Genomic DNA, 26782 nt, shown 5'->3' with positions numbered 1-26782 from the left:
TTTCTCGGGCACTGACACTAATCTGGAGATAAATAACCAGTTCCTCCCAGAGGGAATGGTTTGATGGGGGCAATAATTTAATCCACATGAAGACCAGAGTCAGCTGTGTGAATGGTTTGATCGGCAGAGAGATCAAACTTTTAAAATATGCTCCAGGGTGGGGATGGGGGGCTTACGCAGTGGCGCCGGAGTGACAGTGGGTGGGCAGGTATCAGGCAGTTTCTGACAGTCAGTGAATTTTAATGAATGCCACTTTCTGCTCAGCAAATCTAATTTTACAATCTTTATATAAGACAAACAGTGAGAACATGATTAGAATCTCCATCAATAAAATTAATCGTTGCAGAATAAATAAATGTGGAAAGAATGTTAAAAAACCTTTGGTGGCTCTGCGATAAAGTCTGTTTTGTATACGCTGAACTTTTCAATAGAACCTTAAAATAAATCTCCACTAACAGTAACTTTATTCCCCGCAGCCATTTTTAGAAAAATCCAATCTTTAATTAAAGGACATTAACTTAGTGAGGGAGAAAAATCCATGTTAATTGTTTTTTTAAAATAAAATTCCAGATGTTGTTTTACATCAAACGGTTTCTATAAAATCTATGTAAAATTACGTTTTTTTTAAAGAAATGGCCTGTTTGTCATTTGTTTAAGCTGATCCAAGTGGCTCTCAAGCATCTTCATCAGGGACGGCAATAAATGTGGAGAAAATGTGCAGGATTGACAGTCAACACAAATCAAAGCGGACCATAAACCTTTTCCTCTGTAAATCATGTTTTTTATAGATGAAACACCGTCATTCTTCGGGGACTTTTTAGATGTTAAACACGGATAAAAAAAATAAAATAAAATAAACTGTGTTCTAGGCAGAGAATGACAAGAAATGTTCCAGGTTGGGACAGTTTGAGAAAACCTGATTAAATCTAAATGACTTTCACACAAACCTGGAACAAGAACACATTTTTTCAGAAAACCTACAAGCAGTGTTAGATTTTGGTGAGAATTTTGGTGTATTTGGCTGATTTTTAACACAGACATAAAGAGATTTAGTTCAGCTGATCCTCACACATTTATGATCCTGACACTGTCTGACACACGTACACGCGCTGGTGTGCAACCAAAAGAGAAATCTCCAGTTTCTTAGGCAGCATGTCAGTAAAGTTTTGCAACCAGAATGTCCTGACTGAACCAGTCGTCAAGTGTCCAAAAAGCTAAAAGCAGGAGACAACAACACATGTGGAGGATGACAACTGAGCCAAGCTCAAACGGGGGGGGGCAAAGGTTCCTGAAACAGTGAGAGATGTGCAATAACATGAACCGCCTGACCCAAAAACAGCTGTTACATAGCAGAGCCCCGGGCTCTGTAGAAACACAACGCCATCAAAGTCTTCTTCACTGCTTTTAATTTGTCACGAGAAACAACCACTTCTGAGCAAACTCCCTAAAGCATACCAGGTACAAACCTGGAAGACCGTATAAAGAGTAAATTAAGTGTAATGTGCTCTAACAGTCTGACCAAACTAAGCAACTTCTCTTAGCCCGGCTGTAGTGTTTAAAAAAACAACAACATCTGAGCATTTCTTTAACGTATGTTATTACAAAACCCGCAGCAGGCACAATCATATGATCCAACCAGCAATAATAAAGCTTCACACCATTTAGATCTGCTGAAACGAACCACAGGAAAAAGAACTCACACCCTTAGCTGCGTTTTTTTTTTTTTTTGGCCTCTCTTAGGTTCTGGGAGGAATTTCTGTCTCCAGCGGATAAAAAAATAGCCGTTTGTGCCCTTTAGTCGTTTGCCGATGAGTAAAAACGGCAATAAAACACCAGGAAAAGTGAATGAAAGGCTATTACGCTCTAAACTCCTCATAAAGGTCTTCAGAAAGGACTGCTACATTATTAGATGAAAATGACTGATTTGAATTTGGACAGCAGATGCTCTGTGGTGTCAATATGAGCCGGTAGAAGCTCATTTTCCCTTTGCAACGCTCTGCGTTTCCAAACGACACATATAGAGTGGCTGTTTTGATTTGTAGTGGGTCCAGAGGCTGCGTTCATGTCAGAAAATTACATTTTAAAACAATCAATCTGCTTTGAGAGACAAGGGATTGAACAATGTGATTCACTTGGGTTTCAGTTTTGAAGTTTCCTACCTCTAACACATATTTGTCTTGAAACATTTTACTGAGATATTCTATTTCTTTTTCCATTTTTCTTTTAACCTGGTGCCTTCATTGTGTGTTTAGCTGTTATATTTCAGCACCGGACGAGTTGATGTGGAAATGCTGGAAACAAGTGTGACAGGAACACTGTCTAGCTGCCCCATAAGTCTGTGCTTTCATTGAAAAAAGGTCCAGAGTGCTGACACCTGCCGATAATTCAACAGTCCTGCAGTCACACGGCTGCCAGACCATTCACGCCCGGCGGTGGAATAATTAGCAGCACTTTCAGCAGGGCAACGGAGACGTCACTTCACGACATCTAAGGACGGGAAACGATTGTCAGAGGTGAGGACAGACGGAGAGATCTGCTTGTGCTTGGTCATTTCCACAGCAGGCATTTACAGTAAGAGACGAAAAGCAGAAGTCAAAAATCCAGAACATTAACGTCAGTAAATGCAGAATAACCTGTGCTTGGATCTAACGCCTCGTTTGCTACCCTCTAAACAAACGAAGTCCCACGTTTTCAGGTGATCTATCAACTCATTTGGCGTGGGAACTCTTAGCAGCTGATCTGGACTGAAAGGTCCTGGTATGGGAGCTACAGAAAACCGATCTCTTTCTTTACAGGCCGCACAATCTTTAAATGTGGTTGTGATCATTAGTTCTCCAGCATTTCTGAATCTATCTAAATATTTAGCAACAACAGCAGATAAAGGAAGAATTGTGGGGTTTAAAAAAAAAAAAACATCTACAGCAGACGCACCGCACGAGAACTGCATATCTTTAGATAGGAAAAAAAGTGCAGCAGAGACCTGAAAGATACCCCATCAGAAAAGGTCCAAAGAAAATCTTTAAAAGGCATCAGAAAGTCTGGGGAACTATTGATCCAGATCGCCTCAAAAGATTAGCAAAAGTGCCGGGCGGCTTGGAAAGAAACGAGGGATAAGTCGACACCTTTTCCCCACCGTGCGACGTGTGCACCGTAAGTTGTTGGCAGTGATCTTTGACAAGGTCATGCTGACTGAAGCTGCACACATGCATTAGGGAGGCCATGTTGTGTCCTGCAGGAGGATCGGTTTGCCTCCAGCCTCCATCATCATCAGTTTGTCTGATGCTCCACGATGTGAGAGCTGTTACTCACTAATCGGTCTCCATGAAGCACGACAAGCGACGCGACCGTATCTCTGTGGACAAATCTGTCCACAGTGAAACAGAACTGAGGGCTTTTGTGCTCCTGTTGTGATCGTCTTTAGTCCCAGACATGAACAATCGCTCCATCCCTCAGTCCTGCCTTCGTGCAGCTCCTCTGCAGAAACGTCCTCTCAACATGGATTGTTCCTGGACTTTGGGTCGTCGCGCTCCGGCTCCAGAGGAAAGTCTGTTCCCGACATGCTGGCAGCAACGCTCACGATGGCGGATGTGTCTGAATCGCTGCTCATCGCATGCTGGTTCTCACCTGGAGGACGAAACAAAGGTGAGTGAACAGGGTTTAATCATCGGGTCCATCCACAAGCAGTTTGCATCCGCTCATCGTGGACATGCCCTTCTAATCTGGAGCGTTAAATTATTTATTTGAAGGGCTTTTTTACCCATCAGGAAACAATAAAACAACAAATATCAACGGATTTTATCCAAAATACTTACAGCCATAATTCTGGGCGGATATTTGATCCCTATTAACCACCAACAATTGGCCAAAGGTCCTGGTAGTTTATTTAAACTGGCCTGTTTCCTGCCACAAATTCAGCTGTAAAGTATAATCCACTAATTTTAAACTGGGTCAATGTCAGAACCTCGTAGCTAGAATGTTTTATCCATTTCAAAACTGGATTTAATGGAAGTTTTGGACCTGCTGAAACGTCCAACTGTGTCCAACATGTAAATACTTAAGGGAAGTTTAATAAAAAAAAAATCTTTCCTTCTTTCTTTATTTTTAATCTTCTGGCTGGAACTATATATTCAGAAATAAAATGTTACCGCCACAGCTTGCTATTAATACTTTTGGCCACTTGGTGGCAGCAAAAAGTAATCTTTTCAACATCGCTGACATTTTCAGGGACAAAACCTACTATCACTCATTGTCATTATGAGTTCAGGCCCATCAATCAGATTATGTGAGATAAAATATTAATTTCCAGACTGACATTTTGGTCACGCTTTGAGCCAGGTGTGTAACTTATATACGTACAGCTTGCAATATTGTGCATCTGTCCCGCCTGCGAAGCTGTTTCGAGGTAATGATGGAGCTGATGCAGGTCTATCACCCTTCCTGCAGGATCCAGCACCACTGAGCTCTCGTTAACTGTGATGTCACTGGCGGCGCTGATGGGATTGGTCAGAGGACCCCCGGCACTTGTCTCGTAGTCTGGAGGAGTCTCGTTTGAACAGTCGGCACTGAACTGGAACACAGACATATCTTTACCGCCTTACCAGCCTTTAAATAAGAAACAACTGGCTCAATGACCGGCTTAATGCGGCAATAAATAATTAAATAAACCTAAAAAAGAGACTTACCGGGATTCCCAGGGCTTTGAGGATGTTTATCTTGCACATCGGACACGTTCTGTGGTCTTGCAGCCACGGATCGACGCAGTGTTTATGGAAGACATGTCTGACCAAACAGGATGAAAGGCACACAGCATAAAGAGCGGCTCAGGTGATCAAACTGAAGTTCAGGCATTGGGTGCACAGAAGCCTCACCTGCAGGGTAATATCCTCACAACGTCGTTGGGTTTGTAGCATTCAATGCAAACTGCACAGTTGTCAAAGTCTGGTTCCGTTTCCTTAAACACAAACAGAACAAGGAGGATCAATTCCTTTCTTTTAAATTTAAAAAACTTACACTGAGTTCAATCAGTGCACACACCTCTGTTAAAATACCAGGTTTTGGTGACATTTAAGGTGAAAAAAGAAACTATCGCTACTGAAGGGGAAATTTATCCTATACAGAAACTAAAAATAGCTAAAACTATTTGAGGGGAAAATATAAAACAGAATAAAAAAAAATAATAAAACAACTGTAAAATGCGCACATTCTTGATTTGTCCTTTGTTCACCCTGTCTTGCCAAACCTCTCTGAATCTGGCCAGTTGTGAGGTGACGCCACAGATTTTCAGATTTAATCCCAAACGTTAGATTTTTCTCTGGTCAAGCCATTCTGCTGTTGCTTTGAAAGTATGCTTTAGTGCTCAGAGTTGCTGAAAACTAAAATCCATCTTCATCATCAGCTTTCAAGGAGCTACCATCATCTGATTCAGGTGTGTTAAAGAGCCTATGTCATTCAAAATTGTCCTTTTTGATCTTATAACTATGTTATGATGCTATTTCTTCATCAAAATTGTGTCCAAGGGTGAGTTTTGCTTGATTCATGCATGTCTGAGTAATCTTGGTGAATTCTCTGAACAGCAGTTCCTCCCTGTCCTGGAAAACAAGAGGCCGTGACCCGGTCCTTACCCACCAACCTTGACCGTGCCGCCCTGCGCAGCAAACAACACGCCCAACGAGCGATGTTGTGAGGCAGAGCTCCATCATTTCTGCTCAAAATTGAGGCAAAGTTTTTGGTTTTGAATCTGCACAATAATAGCAACAACTCCTTTTCAGCTTCGGCCACTAGAGGGCGTCCCCACATGGGGAGAGGCGGCATCGCAATGAAGGGAAGCGTTCTTCTTTCGTTGGAAAACAACTAATATTTCATAACAAATGAATACTCCATGGTGCCAAAGGCAACAATTAATCATGTATATGCCTAAAGTTGACTTTGGAAGTCTTAATAAAGCAAGATATAGAACCTTTAAAACAAGTAAATGATCCATAATGCGTGGGATGGTACAACAATCCACTGGTCTAGTTCCTGGTCATGATGCAGCCATTACCGTGTACTTTACTACAATACCAATGTACCTTTAGCAATCAGAGCCAAAAGTTTAAGTTTGGTTTTATTGGACCATGATACTTTCTTCCATAAGGTTTTAGGAGATTTTATGCAGGCCTCGATGCTTAATTTGGAGACATTGTCTTTAATGCCCAGATATATTAAGAATACAGGAGTCTGTTATCACAGCCACTAGTACTGGCCATAATTGAAAATGTCCAGATTTAATAATATAAATGTTGCTCCATATATATTTAACATATTTAAATCTGTTTGTCTGCAGTGCAAAGCAAGCCCAGATATCAGAGACAAACTGGAGCTGTTTACAGCCTGTTGGATCACATTTTAAATGTTCATCTGGTTTAATGATGTTTAATGGACATGATATGTTGAGACATGTAGACTCAACATATCCATAATATTATAATGAGTTCAACTCAGTCTTCACCAGAGATCTCGACAGGACTAGTCATAATTACTGGTAACGACTCTGATAAAAATCCCAATCAGAACATAAACAGTCAATGCAGGTTTTAAAAACGACTCACAAAAAAGGGCTAAGATGTCAAACAAATATTATAAAGGGAGAAGAATCTGATTTACCTTGTCTCCTTTCTTTAAAGTGCGCACTTGAAGCTTACTGAGGGCCTTCTTAGCAGCGTCTCCCAGACGTCTCTGCAGGCAGAGAAACAAACACAAGGAAGCTTGACACAGAAATGGTCACTGGCTTCTTTCTGTGACTAAATCTGTTCAAAAACGATAATATTAAAAAGCAACAACACTCCCGCTGCTCTCAAAAGGGACGGTTGTGCCCTTTTATCTCTTGCAGAGAAAAATAACTGCATCAATGCTGAAATTTAACATAAAGGAAAAACACCAGGTCTATATCACAGCAAGACCAACAAAGCAGATTTTCATCAGACTTAAGATGAATGCCAGGCAATAAAGGGACAAAAAAAACATTTTCTTTTAAGAGAACTGCGGGAACTGCATGTATTTTTATTCAAGATGCACAAAAAATAAAACAGACAATGACCGAAATCAGACAAATTTTGGCTTGATCTGCCCAAACCCCATGGCAGGCCGGTCAGAAACTAAAAGCTGTTTCTGCGATCATGGCCACCAGGTCACAGTAACAACACTCTTCAGTGTAGAAGTCGTTACTATGAAAAAAGGACTCCATGTTAGGTATTTAAAATGAAGGAGAAGATAAAAAGGTGTGAGGAGCTATCGTAGGTTTACAGATGAATGTCATTCAGGATGCTGCGACAACAAGCTTCTGCAGAGGATGGTCCCTTTTGCTTCTTCACATTGACTTTATTATTCAATGCAGGATTTCATTCCATTTCTATGCAGACGACTGTCAAATCTACATCCCCCTCATGCAGTCTGACTCTCCCTCTATTCAGCCCCTTCATGACCGTCTTCGTGCTGCAGCGCTTCACCGCATCTCGTCCCTCAGATCAGCCGACCAGACGTTGGCTCCTAAATCACAGCGGAAACTAAGAGGCGGTGGAGCGTTTCCTTTTGTAGCCCCAAAGCTTTGGAATTACTGCCACACTGAATTGTGTTCATGCTGCCGGGGTTTCTGATATATACTTCAGCGTGAAAAGTCAACATCGTGAGTCTGATGGCCTGCAGAGGGAGCCTCTGGTTTGCTTTTCTGATCGGAGCGTGAACAGTTGGATGAATAGGCGTGTTTTGGCCTTAAGCCTCATCTAAACGCTTGTTCCTCTGACTGAGCTGCACAGGAAACAAGGTAAAACCGGTATTTGAATGTGCCTGCTCATGAATGCCTTTGCATTTTGTATTTTATTTATTTGTACAAGGGCCAATGCATATTGATGAACATATGTAAAAATGGGAGATTAAAGCCGGAGGGACTAATGTTTACGTAATGAGGCTCTTATTTACCAGAAGAACTTCAGTGCTGTAAACCGAAACAAAAACTTTTAGATTCTTCCCCCCCTGTGGATTATTGTTTTCCTGAAGCATAAATTCTAGTTGTCTGACGTGTTCATCCTGAGGGGTCCGGCTGCTACACACATCAGAATAGGTTGCCTTCAGTCTCAGCTGCCCTTTTTCTTTGCTTTAAAACTGACTATAAACAATTCAGGAAGTTGATGCTATTACCAACAAAGTAAAAAGTTAATGTTATGTTGCTCGTGCACCAATGGTTCTGCATGACCCCAACAGCAAAGTGCTGCAAGCATGGTCACAAAAAGAAATGCTGCTGAGATGGTAAATTTAGTTCAGACATTTAGGAGCTGAACTAGTAACTAACAATAATTTATTCAGTTATGCCCAATGTAAGACTTTATTTACAATTTATATCAACATAGGCGGAACATTAAATACTTTTACGTTAAAATAAATCACATGTTTTCCTGCCTAAAGGCCATTGAAGCGATTCACATTATGCCTGGTTAGGCTCTTTAAAAGTTCAGCATTGCTGGTGGTGAATTCTTCCACATCTGGGGTTCCTTCAATGATTGTCCAGATTATATTTCCATTTTACTGAATTAAAACCTCTGCTTACACCTCTCCTGATAATGACTAATGCTTTTGTTTGCTTTTAAACAATTTCCCTCATTAAAAAGTCAATTTTAGAAAAGATGTCTGTCAAAGATAAGATTTTACTTTTTTTACATTTTAAAATGACGGCACTTTATTGTGTTATGATCTAAAACGCTTGAAGCCTGTTTGTCTGAAGATATGACAGCCTTTAAAACAGATTAGTTAGCTCGGTGCCACACAGTCGTGCTTTAAGAAAGAAGTGTAAACGTGAGAGCATGGAAATGTGATGTAGCAGCATCTGTGGCCAAACATGAACTCATCCGACAAAAGGAGTAAAGATACATTTTAAAGGTTTAAGACATTTTCCAAATTTGAGCATCAAATATCAATTTGGAATCCAAATAAGCACCCAGGTGTTTGAGCCGATCAACTTTTTGACAGAGTAAAATTACTGACTTTGCATCTGATCATGAAACACTGAGAGAGTTCAGGCCCTTCTGAAACTATGAGATTCCCACCATTTCCCCATGAAGCCTGTAGTTTTGCGGCTATATTTATAACATTATGATCTGCATATTGAGTATTTGGCATTGAACATCTTTGCAACTGTCAGGAAATTCATTAATACTGTTTATAGCCAGAAGAGCAGGGGTCTTAAAATGGTTCCTTGTGGGACACCCATTTATATTCACTAAAAACTCCAACATAATTATTTATATTTCTTAAATAGGAACAAAACCAATGAGGAGTTTGTTGTGAGAAATGTAACTTTTTAATTTGCATACAGCAATCTCATTGTTTATCCAAGCCTCTCAGGTCAGCTGTGAGCAAAAAAACAGATACGGGCCTTTACAAAAAAAAAAGAGATAATAGCAAACTGCTGCTCAGAACGCATGCTCAGTGCCGTTGTGTTGGTTCATACCTGGTTGCGGTCTCGCGCGTTAGCGTAGCGGAACCTCTGGATGTAGTAGAACACCAGCCAGGCCAGCGAGATGATCATGAGGACGATGAAGGAGATGGAGACGAAAACCACAGAGGTTCTGCTCACGTATTTCTGCAGGTTGCGGGTTCCCACACTGATGTGCATCACCACCACAAAGCGCCGCTCCAGCAAGGTCACAATCTCCCGACCTTTGGGTTCGGGAATCATGATGGCCACCATGTCCCCTGTATCTGCACAAAACACACGAAGCACACAAAGAGCCAAGTTAAGCAACACTGCGGCGGGAAACGTTATCTTAGTGAAAATTTTTACTGGGGAGACGTTATGCATCAAAGTTACGTCTCTGAAACAGGCTTTCCAAATTAAACTCTGTTTTAAAACCCAGGCATAGCACTGGAGGAAATCTTGTGCTTATTTCTGGGAGCTTAGGTGGGAAAGCTGAACCGAATCCTCTCTCCGGCCTACAGCCATATGTTGATTAATGCACGACAGGCCACGCCTCCTTACAGAACTGCTGTAAGTCAGTCAGGTTTGTAGGCCCACACTCTTTTTCAGCTCTGCACACTGATCGTTCATGGGAAAGGGATCGGTGCTTTGTGATGTCCTGATGACCTCTAGTGAATATTATAAGATGCTGCTACAATATTTCTGCATAATATTCTTTCCCCATGATGCCGTCTCTTTTGTAGCGACGACATCATGGGGAAAGTGCCTCCTGCAGCAGAACACCTAAATAACAGGATGCTTCCTCCGCCGTACTTCACAATGACGACGGTTTCCCCAGGCTTGCAAGCTTTTCCGTTCTTTTATCCAAATGTAAGGATGGCCAAGAAGACCAAAACGTAAAATTTTAGTTTAATCAGACCAGGACATGTTTTCTAAATTAAAGTCTTTGTCCTGTAGCGCATTTGCAAACCGTAATCTGTGTTTTTATTACGCTTTTTGACACAATGGCACATTACATTTCCCTCTAGGAAAACAGATATTGCACCCGAGGATGAAATCAGCTTTTGATTGTTCGCTATTCTGTTCTTGAGGCAGTGTGTTTGAGGTGTGGCCTTTAAAAAACATCCACTTGTGTGCCTCCAAACGCTGCTGAGCAATCAAATAATTTCAATAGTTTATCAAAAACCAGAAAAAGCCAATAACAGTCATAAAGCTTAAAACTGAGCATTCCTTTTATAGAGGCATTAATCTATCTGGTTAGGTTAATTTCTATTGAGAATTTTTCAATTCTTTACCATCAGGAAGTCCACAAAATGCAGTTCAAAGTCTTCAGCTGATTCCAAATGCTGCGGCAAGAGTTCTGATGAAAATCAACAAGAGGGATCATATTTCTCCAATTTTAGCTTCCCTTCATTGGCTTCCTGTTAAATCAAGAATAGAATTTAAAATTCTCCTTCTAACATATAAAGCCCTTAATAATCAAGCTGTATCATATATCAGAGCTCTGATTACCCCGTATGTTCCTAACAGAGCACTTCGCTCTCAGACTGCAGGTCTGCTGGTGGTTCCTAGAGTCTCTAAAAGTAGAATGGGAGGCAGATCCTTTAGCTATCAGGCTCCTCTCCTGTGGAACCAACTCCCAGTTTTGGTCCGTGAGGCAGACACCCTATCTATTTTTAAGACTAATCTTAAAACTTTCCTTTTTGACAAAGCTTATAGTTAGAGTGGCTCATACCCTGAGCTATCTCTATAGTTGTGCTGTGATAGGCCTAGGCTGCTGGAGGACATCAGGGTCTAATTTTCTCACTCTACTGATTTCTACTGTTCTCCAGTTTTGCATTGCATTACATTGAAATGACTGTCGTCATTTCAGCTTTTAACTTTTTGCTCTCTCTCTTTCTCTTCATAGAAGGTACACCTGGTCTGACGTTCTGTTAAGTGTGACATCATCCAGAGAAGACGGCTCACCCGCTACTACCATCTAATGTAGAACAGATTACTAGATCAATGTGTGCTTCTGTGCTTTTTTGTCTCTGCTCTGTCTCTGCTCTGTCTTCCGTAACCCCAGTCGGTCGAGGCAGATGACCGTTTATACTGAGCCCGGTTCTGCCGGACGTTTTCCTTCCCGTTAATGGGGAGTTTTTATTCCCACTGTCGCTTCATGCTTGCTCAGTATGAGGGATTGCACCAAAGCCATGTACAATGCAGACGACTCTCCCTGTGGCTCTACGCTTCTCTAGGAGTGAATGCTGCTTGTCGGGACTTTGATGCCAACAACTGGTTTCCTTATATAGGACATTTTTGAATAATCTGTATAATCTGACCCAATCTGTATAATATGATTGAACTTGATTTTGTAAAGTGCCTTGAGATGACATGTTTCATGATTTGGCGCTATATAAATAAATTGAATTGAATTGAATTGAATTTTGTGTTGGTCATGGATGATGTAGAGGGGTACTAGTTCGTTTTTTCAAAAAGATCAGTTCACTTTTTAGTATTTGGTTACATTATGACTACAAGTTTCCATGTATTTTATGGGATAATTGAGAAGTGGAAGGAAGATTATACCAAGCTCCAAACTCTTTTACTAATGCAAATCCGAAACGTTTTGCATTCATTCTTCACTCTGAAGTCCTGAATAAAATCCAGGCTGGACAAGGAGAGCATTAAATACAAGAGGGATCCAAATCTCAGGTGGGAGAATCTATTGACAGGAGAACCTCGCCATGCACCTCATAAATCCGTTCTTTATGGCAGAAGGACCAGAAAACGGCAAACATTGTAAGCAAGCCAGAGAAGTTCTTGTTTGCAGTTTGCCTCAACCCATTTGCAAACATGTGGAAGAAGGTGTTCTGGTCAGATGAGACCAGAGATGGTTTTCTGAAGCATCAGAGATGATGGGAAGATACATGCAAGCTGAACACAGGATAATCCCAAAGGAAAACCTGTTAAAGGCTCCAAAAGACTCCAGATTTTTGTTTGCAATACATTTAGAAAAACCATGTCCTTCAACTTCACCGTTATCCACTAATATGGGTTGGTCTATAATGTATAATTCCAATAAAATAAAGGGACATTTGTAGTTTTATTGTGAGCCAGTGATAAAATTAAATAGAAAATGTAGGCATTGCAAATCTGAGGAGTTCCGTCAGTTCAGTTTGTATTTTAGGAAAGTCACACTTGAACCCAAAGCCTACATTTGACACCATATTTACTGATTTAGTTTAAGAAAATTACTTATATTCATTGTTGGTTACATAAAAGTAACTAGTTATAGTTACTTCTCCCAAAAAGTAACTTACTGCACAATTAAAAAAACTAGTTGTTGGGCAAAGCGACTATTCAGTTACTTTGTTCTATTTAAAATGTCAAGAAATTTGAATGACTTTCCTGTTATTGGAACTTTAAATACTACTAAGTTCAAATATAAAATGCTAAATATTTAAAGGGACCAAATATCTGAAAACATTGTAAACTAATCTATACCAATTTAGTTTGTGTGGGAGGACAAACCAGGGTCAAGACACTTATCAATTGCAATATACTTATATAGATATGATTATTATATTCAGCTTTTAGAATAAAATAACTAAATGTTTTAAAACCTAAATATTATTGCAAATTGATAGGCTCAACTGGGTATAACATGGGTATAGCAATAACAAAATCATTCTTTACAAGCAATATCAAAAAATTAAATAGATTTTGTAGTAAAATTAAATTAAATTCAATTCAATTTTATTTGATTTAATGGATCAAGTTGTAGTAACGCGCCACATTATATTGTAAGTAACCTTTAATATGAGAAAACTATCCAGATTACTCAGTTACTCGTTACTAATGCCATTATTAACAGCACTGGTTATGTTACACACAGTTTCAAGGGCTTCCCCAAATTAAGAGATCAGTCGGAGATTCAAAAATCTGCACAACGGCGTTGAACATGTGATAAAAGAATTACACAGAAGAAAAAATTCCTGAGGGACTCCATGCTTTTGAAAGAGACGCATCAAAGCTCTTCTCCCTCATCCAGAACTGGGATTAATGATTCCGAGTACTGTTTAGCGGTGGCAGCACAGTTACATCATGCTCCCTCTGCTGCCTGTTTGTGACAGAGTTGCAGACGGCCTGGGAGGCTCCCTGCGGTGTTTCATCCATCTTTCACTCCCCGTAAACGGCGTCTACATCACCAAAACAAAACCCCCGGTTCACACAGATAAAGATCACGTCTCTGAGGCATCGGAGCCGAGAGAAAATATGCTTCCTGGAGAGTTCAAGGCTTTGAATCTGACACGTTAGCGACGTTAGCAGCAGCTGTGGTGCCTTTTGTCTGTCTCACTGATTATTCCCTTTACGTAACAGGTGTCTTGTAAAATGTTCACAGCTGCAGCTTTTGTCTGGCATGTTTTATCAAAAAGTGCCGCTGATGTCATGATTTGTTTTCTCAGAGAACAATGAAAGACGACTTTGATGGAAAAAGACGGTTTCTTTTTCTGAGATGGCACAAGTTTCCAAGGTAAAACTTTAAAACCACAGTTCAACTCAGGCATGAATTGGAAACTGACGTCACTGTCCACCGTCAAGGCTCTTCAGTAACAAGATGGACTGTTAGGGTGCAAACCTGAAAAAAAGAAAAGAAAAGAAAAAGCACCAATACCTTCAAGCTTGACCGGAGCTTGTAGCTGTCTACACAGACAAAATTAAGACAAGACACAGACAAAAGTAAGTTGTGCTGATTGGCCACAGTGACAAGATGTGTTTAGGTGAGTCAAGCATGATGGTGGCGGCATCATCACAATTAATTTTATTGTCTTTGTGCAAGAAAGCACACCGAATTTTAAATCATGTCTCACCATATGCACGGTATGCTGATGATACATCTGTATGTTCCCTGTTTCACTGCATGATCATCCACTACTGTCACTGAGTCAGTGTGTCAAAAGTATTGATGAGCTAATGGTCCAGAATTCCCTCCAGCCATAAATATAAGACAGAAGTATTTGCACTTGGTAGCAAAATGCACAGATAAAGATCAGCCGTCAGCTAGAGTCAACAGAGACCAATAAAGACCAGAGAGCATAGAAGAGACCAAGCTGTTGTTTTAGACTCAGACCTGAATTTTAACAATCACTTAAAGACGGTTACTAAAGCAGCTACCATTATATATATATATATAAAAAAAAAAACATTGCCAGAATTAATGGTTTCATATCAAAACAGGACAAAAAATTGATGAATGCTTTCATTTAAGCAGGTTAGATTACTGTGGGAGTTTCTGTACTTGGTCTTTGTGAAACAAATTAACGAAGCAGCTGCACCAGAACTGGACAAGGCGAGGCAGCATTTAGTGTTTATGCTGCTCAGCTCTGATACAAACTCCCTGAAAACCTGAGACGTTCAGAAATTGTTGTTTCCTTTCAATCCGGACAGAAACATTTTTATTTATTGCAGCCTTTCATCAAAGAATCTCTCGTCACTGAGGAGTGAATCATCTGTTATTACCATCTAACATAGAAAGTACTCCTGGGTCAATGTGAGCTTCTGTGCTTTCTGTGTCTCTGCTCTGTCTTCTCTAAGCCCCAGTGGGTGGAGGCAGATAAGCGTTCACACTGAGTCTGGTTCTGGTTCTGCTGGAGGTTCTCCTCCCTGTTGAAGGGGAGTTTTCCTCTCCACTGTCGCTTCATGCATGCTCAGTATGAGGGATTGCTGCAAAGCCATCAACAATGCAGACGACTGTCCACTGTGGCTCTACGCTCTTTTAGGAGGAGTGAATGCTGCTTGGAGAGACTTGATGCAACCTGCTGGGTTTCCTTAGAGAGGAAACTTTCTGACCAATCTGTATAATCTGATTAAATTTGACTTTGTAAAGTGCCTTAAGATGACATGCTTGGCGCTATATAAATAAAATTGAATTGAATTGAATCGTGAGACTGGAGATTAAATTTAAATTTGCATTTTAAATCTCGGGTTTAACATTCGTTTCCTCTCATGAAATGCTTCTAAGTGTTTGACTTCTTGAACTCTCTTTTTAGGCAAAGCTTTAAAGTGTTACATGTTTCGTTTACCATCAAGAAGGCAAAAATGACAGCAGAAAAACTTACAACAAAATCAGCTTTATTTTCAATAAAAAAAAAAGAATTAAGTGGCTCACAAATACTTTAGATTCGAAGATTTTCGCCACCATGGTAAAAGTTTAGACACCACTGCTGTAATGTGTTGAATAGTTAAAATTTTATCATGATATATTGTGGTACTATTGTGACAATAAAACGTTATTTATAGATTCTTGCAGTTTTTTAGGTAACTGTGTGGCTGTGCCTGCATATCAATTAGCCCAATAAATGTAAATACTGCGCTTGAAAAACATTTAATAGTGTAACGTATAACATATTAAGACAAAATTTGAAATGCGTGCCATCAGGACAGCAGTTATAGAAATGAGCGTGATTTTTATCACCAAACTGCCCAAAGTAACTGCATTTAATTAGATTTTTTTTAAATGTATTGTTATTTATGATGATCATCTCAAGAAACCAGCACCGAAGAAAATAGCAAAAACAACAATAGTGACTGTTTTGGGGGTTTTTCAGACACCACTAGATGGGATTTATCGTCATCACGATAAAAAAAATGTTCCCGATAACGATAAAACGATACGATAACAGCCCAACTATAGTGTTGAACATCTCTGCTTTGTTCCAGGTTAAGTGTTGGGACACATCCACAGCCAGATTCAACATCCTCCATTTAAACAAAAAATTCTTTTAACACCATGACTGGTTAAGCATTACGGATCCCTGACACCGTTTTCACCTTTGCAGCTTTAAACGTTTCCACCTGCACATTTATGGCTTTATTAGGGTACTGCCATATGGTTCTGGGGGAAATTATTGCATCTGCTCAGCTCAACAGAGTAAATATTTTAAAGGACAAACTCGCTGAAATACAATACTCTATATGCTGACTTCGATCCTCATGGTCAACAGAAATAAAAAAAGAGTCATTAAGCTAGGAGGGATTTCTCTTATCAGTAGGAGCAGACAAATAGTTGCCTGTAAATAAGAAAGAAAACGTCTGAAAGTGACACAAAACTAGTGAGAAAATCTGAGTTTTGGGATTAATTTGGATAAAAAAAAACATTATGATTGATTGATTGATGATACTATCAGGAAGTCCACAAAATGCAGTTCGAAGTCTTCAGCTGATTCAAAATGCTGCGGCAAGAGTTCTGATGAAAATCAACAAGAGGGATCATATTTCTCCAATTTTAGCTTCCCTTCATTGGCTTCCTGTTAAATCAAGAATAGAATTTAAAATTCTCCTTCTAACGTATAAAGCCCTTAATAATCAAGCTCCATCATATATCAGAGCTCTGATTACCCCGTATGTTCCTAACAGAGCACTTCGCTCTCAGACTGCAGGTCTGCTGGTGGTTCCTAGAGTCTCTAAAAGTAGAATGGGAGGCAGATCCTTTAGCTATCAGGCTCCTCTCCTGTGGAACTAACTCCCAGTTTTGGTCCGTGAGGCAGACACCCCGTCTACTTTTAAGACTAATCTTAAAACTTTCCTTTTTGACAAAGCTTATAGTTAGAGTGGCTCATGTTACCCTGAGGTACCTCTATAGTTGTGCTGTGATAGGCCTAGGCTGCTGGAAGACATCAGGGTCTAATTTTCTCACTCTACTGATTTCTACTGTTCTCCAGTTTTGCATTGTATTACATTGAAATGACTGTCGTCATTTCAGCTTTTAACTTTTTGCTCTCTCTCTTTTTCTTCATAGTAGGTACACCTGATCTGACGTTCTGTTAACTGTGACATCATCCAGGTAAGACAGATCACCCGCTACTACCATCTAATGTAGAACAGATTACTAGATCAATGTGTGCTTCTGTGCTTTTTTGTTTCTCTTGTTGTGTCTCTGTTCTGTCTTCTGTAACCCCAGTCGGTCGAGGCAGATGACCGTTCATACTGAGCCCGGTTCTGCCGGAGGTTTTTCCTTCCCGTTAATGGGTGGTTTTTCTTCCCACTGTCGCTTCATGCTTGCTCAGTATGAGGGATTGCAGCAAAGCCATGTACAATGCAGATGACTCTTCCTGTGGCTCTACGGTTCCCCAGGAGTGAATGCTGCTTGTCGGGACTTTGATGCAATCAACTGGTTTCCTTATATAGGACATTTTTGACCAATCTGTATAATCTGACCCAATCTGTATAATATGATTGAACTTGACTTTGTAAAGTGCCTTGAGATGACATGTTTCATGATTTGGCGCTATATAAATAAAATTGAAAATTGAAATTGAATTGGAAATTGAAATGATGGTGATAACTGCAGTCTGCATAAGGTGTGATACTAACCCTTAAACATAAAAGAAATTAGCTTCATGCTGTAAAACACTATGACATAAATTGCCACACCTTTGTTACACTGTCATGTAAAAATCCGACTGAATTTTGCTTATAAAATGTTAAACATCCATATGAAGATCCTGAGGCAGCTGGTTTGTAAAAATGTTCTTGCAAAAGATGAGATAGAGATTGACATAACTGAAATGCAAAACAGGACAGAACATTTTAACTTTCACAAAACATCCTGGCACTTTGTATCACTTCACATATTTGTTGTTGAAATATTTGACAGCGCTCCTCCAAACATTCGTCAGAACCACCCTGATCCTTGGGTCAAAACACGCACAAAGCCCCGAGTTTCAGTTGGAGCTGTTGGTCAGGATGGCCGCGCCTTTATGAAAAGTACCAACAGGTGGAGAACACGCTTATAATGGAAATTCTATTCAACAGGAAAATAAGGCAACAAAGTAAGACCTTCAAGGTCAAACCACACTGACAACAACAGCACCAGGAACAACAGAGGCAGGCCTGTAAATGCCACTGGGTGGACGAGTGAAAAACTAACCCCTGTGTCTGTGTCTAAAATCCTTCATTCCTGTTAAAATTATTTTTTCAGGAGTAAGAAATATGATCACAATGAGCGATTGCTTATGTTCAGCAATCCTTGTACATGTATTTGCATCCAGAGTTTTCAGGGGGGTTAGGTTGTGCAAAAGTCAGGACATGAGTACAAAAAAAACATCTACTGCACTATAAATATATAACAGAGAGTCTTCACAATAAATGAAAAAGAAAATAAATGGCCGTAGGTAAAATTATGACGGTTGAACATTATTAATTAAAAGAAAACATATTAGGGAGGATGCAAGGAGCCTGACAGAAAAACCGAGGGAGCTGCAAGAACTTCCTCCAAGTACTGAATTACTGAGGAGCGACTACTCATCCCACTCAGAGGCATTTCTGGGAGCTAAAATGAACTGACGTCTTTTCTGTGGATTACTGAAGGCTATGATGAAAACATTTTTCCTTATTTTCAGGTTTTCAGAACATGAATAGATAAAAGCTAGCTGACACTGTGAACTAAATGACTTTGGAAACTGTTGTTAGTCTTTGTCAAACTCCCCCTTAAAAAATAATTATCACAACAAACGAGGAGCTCAATTACCTTGAGTTTTTTTAGTTTATTTCACTGACTTTTGTTATTACAAAAACATTCGAAATGATTTCAAAACTGAAGGATAAAAAAAAAAAAACGTCAAATTCGACCTTAAAAGAGGATTGTTGTAGTGATCAAGATTAACCTCAACCATCTGTTTGCTTTTGCTCATGTTCACCTCACAGTTTGCCTGCTCAAGTTACTCTTCGTCATACTGACGGACCATGATGGCAGGGTTTACTGTTACAATCCATCAAATCATTGAGCATTTGACTATCAAACCATGTGAGCTCAGACGAGTGACATTAATCTGGCTGTTGCTCAGACGGCGTCTGAAGGGTCGCCTCGGTTTTGAAAGATTTGATCAGAAATATACAGTTTCTTCTGCCTTTTGAGCTAACAAGTGATTGTCTAAAGTATCTGCGCATCCGTATGGACTGCCACCAGCAAACAAGGAGGAAACGTCCCCCGACAGGCCAGTCAGGAGTTCTGTGTTTTCAGCCGATTCTGCAAGGAGACGACTGTGTTGTTTCAACTGCTGTAATACATACAGAGGGGCGCTGCAGCTCAAAAGACGGCAACATTCATGGCCAGATTGATGTATGGAAAAAAGTATCTGTAAAAATTTAATTCTCTGTCATAACAGGCTACAACTGTTCACATTTCCAGAACAAGAGCAACCTCAGAAGTCCAGATGAGCGCAAACAAGAATGCCGTTGGAGTTTGATTCATGTTAAAAGGAGTTGTTCCTTTCCACTTTCACCACATGCTTGCTTAGTAGGAGGAATTGCAGCAAAGTCGATGACTAAATGCAATCAGTTGGGCCTCCGAAGATCAAGAACTTTTTACCTTTTGGCATTTTAAACACAATTTGACAAAGTTGTATTATAAGTAAAATAGAATTAGATTGTCTGCATTGGAATTTAAATCTGTGCCTATGATAGTATTGAATGGTATTGATTTTATTATTAATTAGATATATGATATAGATTGAACCCGTTTGTCTTGTATAATGCCTAAAGAAGATGATTGCTATTAATTCAGTCCACAGTGCTGTGAAAAATGTAAATTTTCTCACTATGAAAAAACATTTTTCATATCACACAAATATAACCTGAGTAAATACAAAATGTAGTTTTAAAATGATAATCTAAATTTTAAAAGGTAAAATAATCCATCTAAACCAACATGGTGCCATGTTAAAGAGTAACACCACAGCTGATTAAAGAGATCACTTTAATTTCAATTCAATTTAATGTATATAGTGCCAATACAAAACACATCATCTCAAGGCACTTTCCAAAGTCAGACTCCATCAGATCCTCCAGGTTGGTGAGAAAGTTTCCTCTCTAAGGAAACCCAGCAGGTTGCATCAAGTCTCTCCAAGCAGCTTTCACTCCTCCTGAAAGAGCGTAGAGCCACAGTGGACAGTCGTCTGCATTGTTGATGGCTTTGCAGCAATCCCTCATACTGAGCATGCATGAAGCGACAGTGGAGAGGAAAACTCCCCTTTAACAGGGAGGAGAACCTCCAGCAGAACCAGAACCAGGCTCAGTGTGAACGCTCATCTGCCTCCACCCACTGGGGCTTAGAGAAGACAGAGCAGAGACACAGAAAGCACAGAACCTCACATTGATCCAGGAGTACTTTCTATGTTAGATGGTAATAGTGGATGATCTGCCTCCCCAGGATGATGTCACAGCTAACAGAACACCAGAACAGGTGTACCTACCATGAAGAAAAACATCACTTTCTGACAACATGAAGTAGGTTCAAATATTTGAAAAAAGAAACGTGTCTGAGCTACAGAAATTTCACAACCGGAGAACCAAATTATTTCACTTGTATCAGCCTGGGATGGGTTCCAAGGCGGTTCTATTCTTTGGACTTCAGAGAACCGCAGAGAGAGAGAGCCTGGCTACAAAATGAGTAAAACACGGAACAGAGGATCAGCTTCCCCTGAGGAGAGGGAATCAACCAAAACCACTCCAAGAGAACATCAGTGACCTATCCAGGTGAAGAAATAATATCTAAAGCACTGCATGCCTCACTCACCTCGGTTAAACCTAGAGTTCATGATTAAAGAAAGGAGACAGGGCATAAATGGCCTCCACGGGAGAGTTCCCAGGCCAGAGCCACTGTTTTACCCCCCCCCCCCCCCAAAAAAAAAAACCCAACACAAAAGCCCATCTCACTTTTGCTAAAGAAACATACAAAAAGAAACCATCTTGACTGACGTTCTTCAAAACCCTTAGGAAATTAATTCTGTGGATTGACAAGACAAAAGTGGGATTTTAGACAGACAGACAGACAGACAGACAGACAGACAGATAGATAGATAGATAGATAGATAGATAGATAGATAGATAGATAGACTAAAAACCTTGAGAATCAAACCCACAGTCAAACATCGTGGAGGTAGTTTGGTGGGTCTGGGGCTGCTGTGCTGCAGGTGTTGCTATCTCAGGGTGGTGGTGGGGTGATCACTCATGAAGCAGGATGGTTTGGAGAGCCCCCCCCCCCCCCCCCCCATTCGTCATTATTTGAACAATGTATTTTGTGTTTACTCATGTCATATTTTCTGAAATTAAAATTAAGTTTTAACACCTGAAACAAGAAATCTGTACAGCTACTGTTTCACTCCACTGTGTAATTAACCGACCTGACCTTACAGACTACATGGTTAAAGAAAACGCTTCAGCCATGCCTCCAGCAACCTGACTCCCAGCTCCAGTCAGCAACTGAAGTCAGAGGAAAGCCTTCCCCGGGGATCCAGGTCATTGATTCTGCTCTTCAGCCAAATCCTTCACTCATAATCTATCTGGATGCTCTGGCTCCGGAGAGCTCGCAGGCCTCCAGGATCTAACCATTAATCGGCCTCTTAAGTTGCGCGCAGTGATTAGTGCGCGGCGCCCGGAGGCCTGCTGCAACCAGCTGGCCACCTGTAGCAGGAATCCGACCCGTCCGCGCCAGCAGGAGCCGCATCGACCAGAAACAGGAGCGCTCTCCGCCTTTCTGGTCCCTCTTACCCGAGTGGGGCATCGTGATGGTGTCGTTGGCGCTGTTGTACACCACGACCGCAGACGCGTTGCTGCTTGCGGCGTTGCGGATCTTCTCCCTGAACGTGCAGTTGCCCGCAGCCAGCAGCGCCACCCAGGCGGTGTTCGGGGGCACCGGGGGGAACCGGACGCTCGGGTCGCAGCCCTGCCTGTCCTGCGGGAGGCCGGGGACCAGGACCCGACCTCTGGCCTCTCTCTTGGGCGAGTGCTCTCCGTAGCGACCGCACTCGGTCTTCTCCGTCCGGACCTCCAGGGTAACGGGGTCCAGGTAGGTGATGTTGACGAAGGCCGTGTACCACTCCTCCTTCTCCGCGGCCGTGAAGTCCAGGCAGAGCAGCTGGACGACGCAGAAGGACAGCAGCCAGGTCCACAGCGCCAGACTGCGGCAGGCGCGCAGCAGGGACGCGGCCATGGTTCGGCTGGCGGAGGGCGGCCTCAGCCTAAACCCGCACCGCGTCTCATTCTGGGGGATGCGCGGTCTACAAGTGCCTCCATGACGCCCAGCGGGCTGAGAGAGTGGGAGTTTGTGCGTGGAAGCGTCCACGGAGCATCGCGGGGAGGCGTGCACCGTGTTGTTGTTCAGCGTCAGCTGGTGGGCCGTCCTCTCCTGCGGGCCTCTGCTGACCGAGCCGACGGTGCGTGCCGGATCATTTAGAAGAACGACTGGAACCGGACAGTCGATTTTATTTTAATTTTTTAAAATTATTTTTCAGATAGAATAAAGCCTGATCACAGCTCTCTATTCATGTCATGTGACCAGTGACGTCTCTGGCATGACACAAAAACTCAACATCTATTAGCAGCAACATTTTTATTTTTTTGTGATTCATACAACCTGACTTTGATGAATTTTGAATTAGACAGATTAGTTAGCATAAACCATCATCCAGGAAAAACCCTTTTATATAAGCTAAATGTAATTTTTTATTCATTTTAATTAATAAATTTTATACATAAATTACGAATAAAGGCTCACACATAGTGTTCATTTATTGAACAGAAAAGATTCCCATCAATCCTTCACTGAGCCAGCAAGAACAACCAACACTATCAATATCAAAGCGCCTTAAGAGGATTCAATCTACTGAGCTTGTCAGTATTGTGGCACACTTAGATAAATAGACATAAATCTTTATGTTAACAGAATTTTATTGGTAATGGAATGAGTCTTTTTCACAGTATAGGGAACGATCATGTCCCACTGTCCCCAAATGCAGAGACGCCACAGCATGTGACCAACCAATCAAGAGAATAACCTGAGACATCAGTTGCTCATTTAGCTCCATCCATCCTTTCATCCTGTCTCTTTGTAGAAGACAACCATCCCCACATCACTATGCTGCCACCACCATGTTTCACAGTGGAGACAGTGGTGGCACCACTGGAGGGGTGGGGAATTTGACGCGACTATTAATAGTAATATAGATATGAAGGATTTACTGATCCCAGGCTATAATGGGTAAAAAATGTGAAATTAACTAAAGAACTGCTTTTAATGATTCAGCTAATATTGAACAAGAAGCTCAAACTAAGTAGAAACAAACCCCAGAAAACCAGTGGAAAATATAACATCATTCCTGGACCTTCCTTGGAGCCTCATCTTTGTCTTATTATGAGTATTGATTATTTCAGTGACTAATTCTGTTTAAATAAAAATGGTAACTGTGTTTTATTGTGGATAAACTGGAACTTTAATTAGTTTATATAACATTATGTATTGCATATATTGTTCAGAGAAACAAAGGGATTAATTAATGATAAGTTTTGTGATCAAAATATATATATATATATATATATATATATATATATATATATATATATATATATATAGATAGATAGATAGATAGATAGATAGATAGATAGATAGAGACATTGTCTATCAGTGATGTTTTTTTTCTTCCAGTCCTTCTGTCTCCAGGAGGCATCCCAGGACAGAGTTCATCCTCCTAATGAGTTTATCCGGCCACTTCCTCTCAGCTACAGATCAACTGCTGCTCCAACAGACCTTAGAACAGAGGTGTCAAATTAATTTCTATATGGGGCCACTTTGGCATCATAAAGTCATTAAAAGGGCCGCTTGCATGTGTAGAGACGATACTTTTCATTTCATAATTTCATTCCAGTTCACACAGTAGTATAAAAAACACACAGGAACATAAAAGTAGCACTCTTAGGCCCAGTTTATACAGTTTATCTGCAAAAAAAGTTGATATTGGGGTGAGTTACACTTACAGGAGGCACAGTTTTAGCCACTTTATACACTATAAAAAGATATATGCCTTTTTTTTTGCCTCTCGAGGGCCGGATAATTTACCTTGAAGGGCCAGATTTGGCCCGGGGGCCTTGAGTTTGACACCTGTGCCTTAGAAGATGCCTGATGCAACCACAGAGTTAAAGATCAGGATCGCTGATCTTTAACTCCCTCTGCAGGGAGAGTCTGCTCTGGCCCTTCTTGCAAAGGGCGTCAGTGTTGTGACTCCACTCCAGTTTTTGACCCAGGTACTCATGAGAGTCCACTATCTACACATCGGCTGCTTGGATGTTCACCTGTGTCAGTGACGTGGGTCTACGTCTGTGAAAGTCCACCACCAGCTCCTTTTTCTATTTGTGTATGCTTACAAACCAAAAAGTGCGCTGATTATAAATACCAGAAGAGGGACTGGCCGACAGTTCTTGCTCGGATCATTTGGCACAGTTGAGCCCAAAGGATCCGGCTCCTGAACAGGAACCGGAATTCCCACCAACCGGCTTGCCGATCATGAGCACATGACCTGGCCACGCAGAAGGGACACTGCAGCTGACGATATCATTAAATAAATATGATGGATCTAAAACCTAATAAAAGTTTAAAAATGTGTCAGTTTTTATTTATGATTCGTGTCATTCTCCCACATTGATTTATGGACCATTACATTCTTCTCCCCGATGATGACCTGGGTGATGTGTCCCGCAGATTAACAGATACATGTGACAAGGTGTGAGGCAAGTACTTCATTTGCTGTTAACAGTAAAAAAACAACCGTGCGTAATGCTGCGCGGTGGATGCATTGGTACTGCTGGAAGCCCTTGGATATGGGGGAATTAGGAGGGAACGCGACCAATGATGATGACAGGTTAATATACCACTTTAGGCTCCCATTGCATTTTGATATATACCTACAGCAGTAGTGTTTTTTTAGAGTACAGCATTTTCGTTTTTTTTTGGTGTGCGTATTCTTTTAGTATGGATTTTACACTATGTTTTATAAATGAGACCCCAGGTATGTCATTAGAAATCCATCGCATTAGACACTATTACAGCTGTGTGTAGGTGCCTGAGAGTACGGAATAAAATAGCAGATGTGGTCACAAAAAAAAAAGGTTATTAATAACAGTTTGACTGATGCAGAAGTTCAACTGGACAGAAGTTATGACCATTAGGCAGAGACTGAGGGAAAGATGGTGGGGACTATGGGAAGAAGAAAGGAAGGACTGTTAGTTTTATAGGAATCAGAGGGAAACAGGAGAAAAGAGAAGCAGTTGAAGAAGGAGAAGTGAGGAAGAAGTGATATCACTGCTCAGGTTTGAGCATACAGAGTTAAAAGATACATTATTTCATTACAGGAAAAAAAGAATGCAGGCAAATGCAACAGTTGCAGATAATCTGAAAATATAGAGCCCATTCTGTAACATTGATGGAAGAATTCTGTTCAGTTTATGTTGTGTCAATTCACAACAGATGTCGTCTAAAGGGACTTTACAAAGTCGAATCATCCAGACAGAGTAGTTTGAAGAGTTTTAAAAGGAAACCCAGCAGGTTGCATCGAGTCATTGACTTGTAACATTCACTCATGGATGAGCGTGTAAGCCACAGTCGTCTGCATTGTAACATTGGCTTGGCAACAATCCCTCATACCGAGCATGCATGTGGGGAAAGTGGAGAGGAAAACTCCCCTTTAACAGGAAGAAACCCCCAAAAGAACAGAACCAGGCTTAATGTGAACGGTCATCTGCCACGACCGACTGGGGATTTGAGAAGACAGAGCACACGCACAAAAAGAGCAGAGAAGCACTGATACAGGAGTGCTTTCTATGTGAGAGAAAAGTAAAAAGGCAATGGCAGCAGCAGCTCCATTTGTAGCTTTGTCTAGGAGAGAAGTACAGCTGGGGGCAGTAGACGTTGCTCCCAGTAGCTGGGGGCGAACCAGGCAGCCAACAGGGGCGGCACTTTTTTTTTCAATGACATGGGGGCGGCACGAGCGGTAAAAAAAAAAAAAAAAAATTTAAAATAATTTGCGCCTGCAAAGCGCTAATACCCTTGCAGCTGCAGGCATTCTGCTTGCTGTGAGAAGATGCTGCAGGCAGCCCTGCACACTGCATAGAGGCTGACAGGCTGGAGGCTAAAAGAGACGAGGAAAGGCCATGGGGAGGGACAGTTCACCTCTGGGTCTCTCAAATGGACCAGACAATGGGACTGTGGGGGATCCACCTCACAGTGCACACTTCGGAATTAGTGCACACTACACTTTTGTTACGTTCTGGGTTGATATAGGAAGTGGGAGAAGTCTTCAACAGAGAAAACAGGAGCGCACAAACCTGTATGATCCAGTTCTTGTCTAACACAACTCCTCTCTGAGTCCTTGGTTAAAGATAACACAATAATTCACTCTGTAACCATGTGAGCTTCTTTCACACGGGAGGGTTATGCAGGTGCATCTGGACCAAATATGATCAGTGATTACACACATTGTTACATTTTCCACAACAGCTTCTATAATAACTATTTTTACAGGC

General features: G+C 41.1%; 1 protein-coding gene across 1 annotated transcript; it reads right to left on the bottom strand.

Moving 5' to 3' along the window:
- On the bottom strand, positions 1-22558 carry rnf150a (ring finger protein 150a). The gene is made up of 7 exons (XM_012862850.3): positions 21980-22558; positions 9479-9729; positions 6643-6714; positions 4869-4951; positions 4683-4779; positions 4357-4567; positions 1-3624 (listed from the first exon to the last, which is right to left on the bottom strand). Exons 1-7 carry the CDS (start codon positions 22419-22421, stop codon positions 3491-3493), a joined length of 1290 nt encoding a protein of 429 aa, XP_012718304.2. The 5' UTR covers positions 22422-22558; the 3' UTR covers positions 1-3490.
- Positions 22559-26782: the final 4224 nt, after the last annotated feature.

Source organism: Fundulus heteroclitus, chromosome 5, assembly GCF_011125445.2.
Source record: "Fundulus heteroclitus isolate FHET01 chromosome 5, MU-UCD_Fhet_4.1, whole genome shotgun sequence".
Taxonomy (NCBI): domain Eukaryota; kingdom Metazoa; phylum Chordata; class Actinopteri; order Cyprinodontiformes; family Fundulidae; genus Fundulus; species Fundulus heteroclitus.
This window is presented reverse-complemented; position numbering and strand designations above follow the sequence as displayed.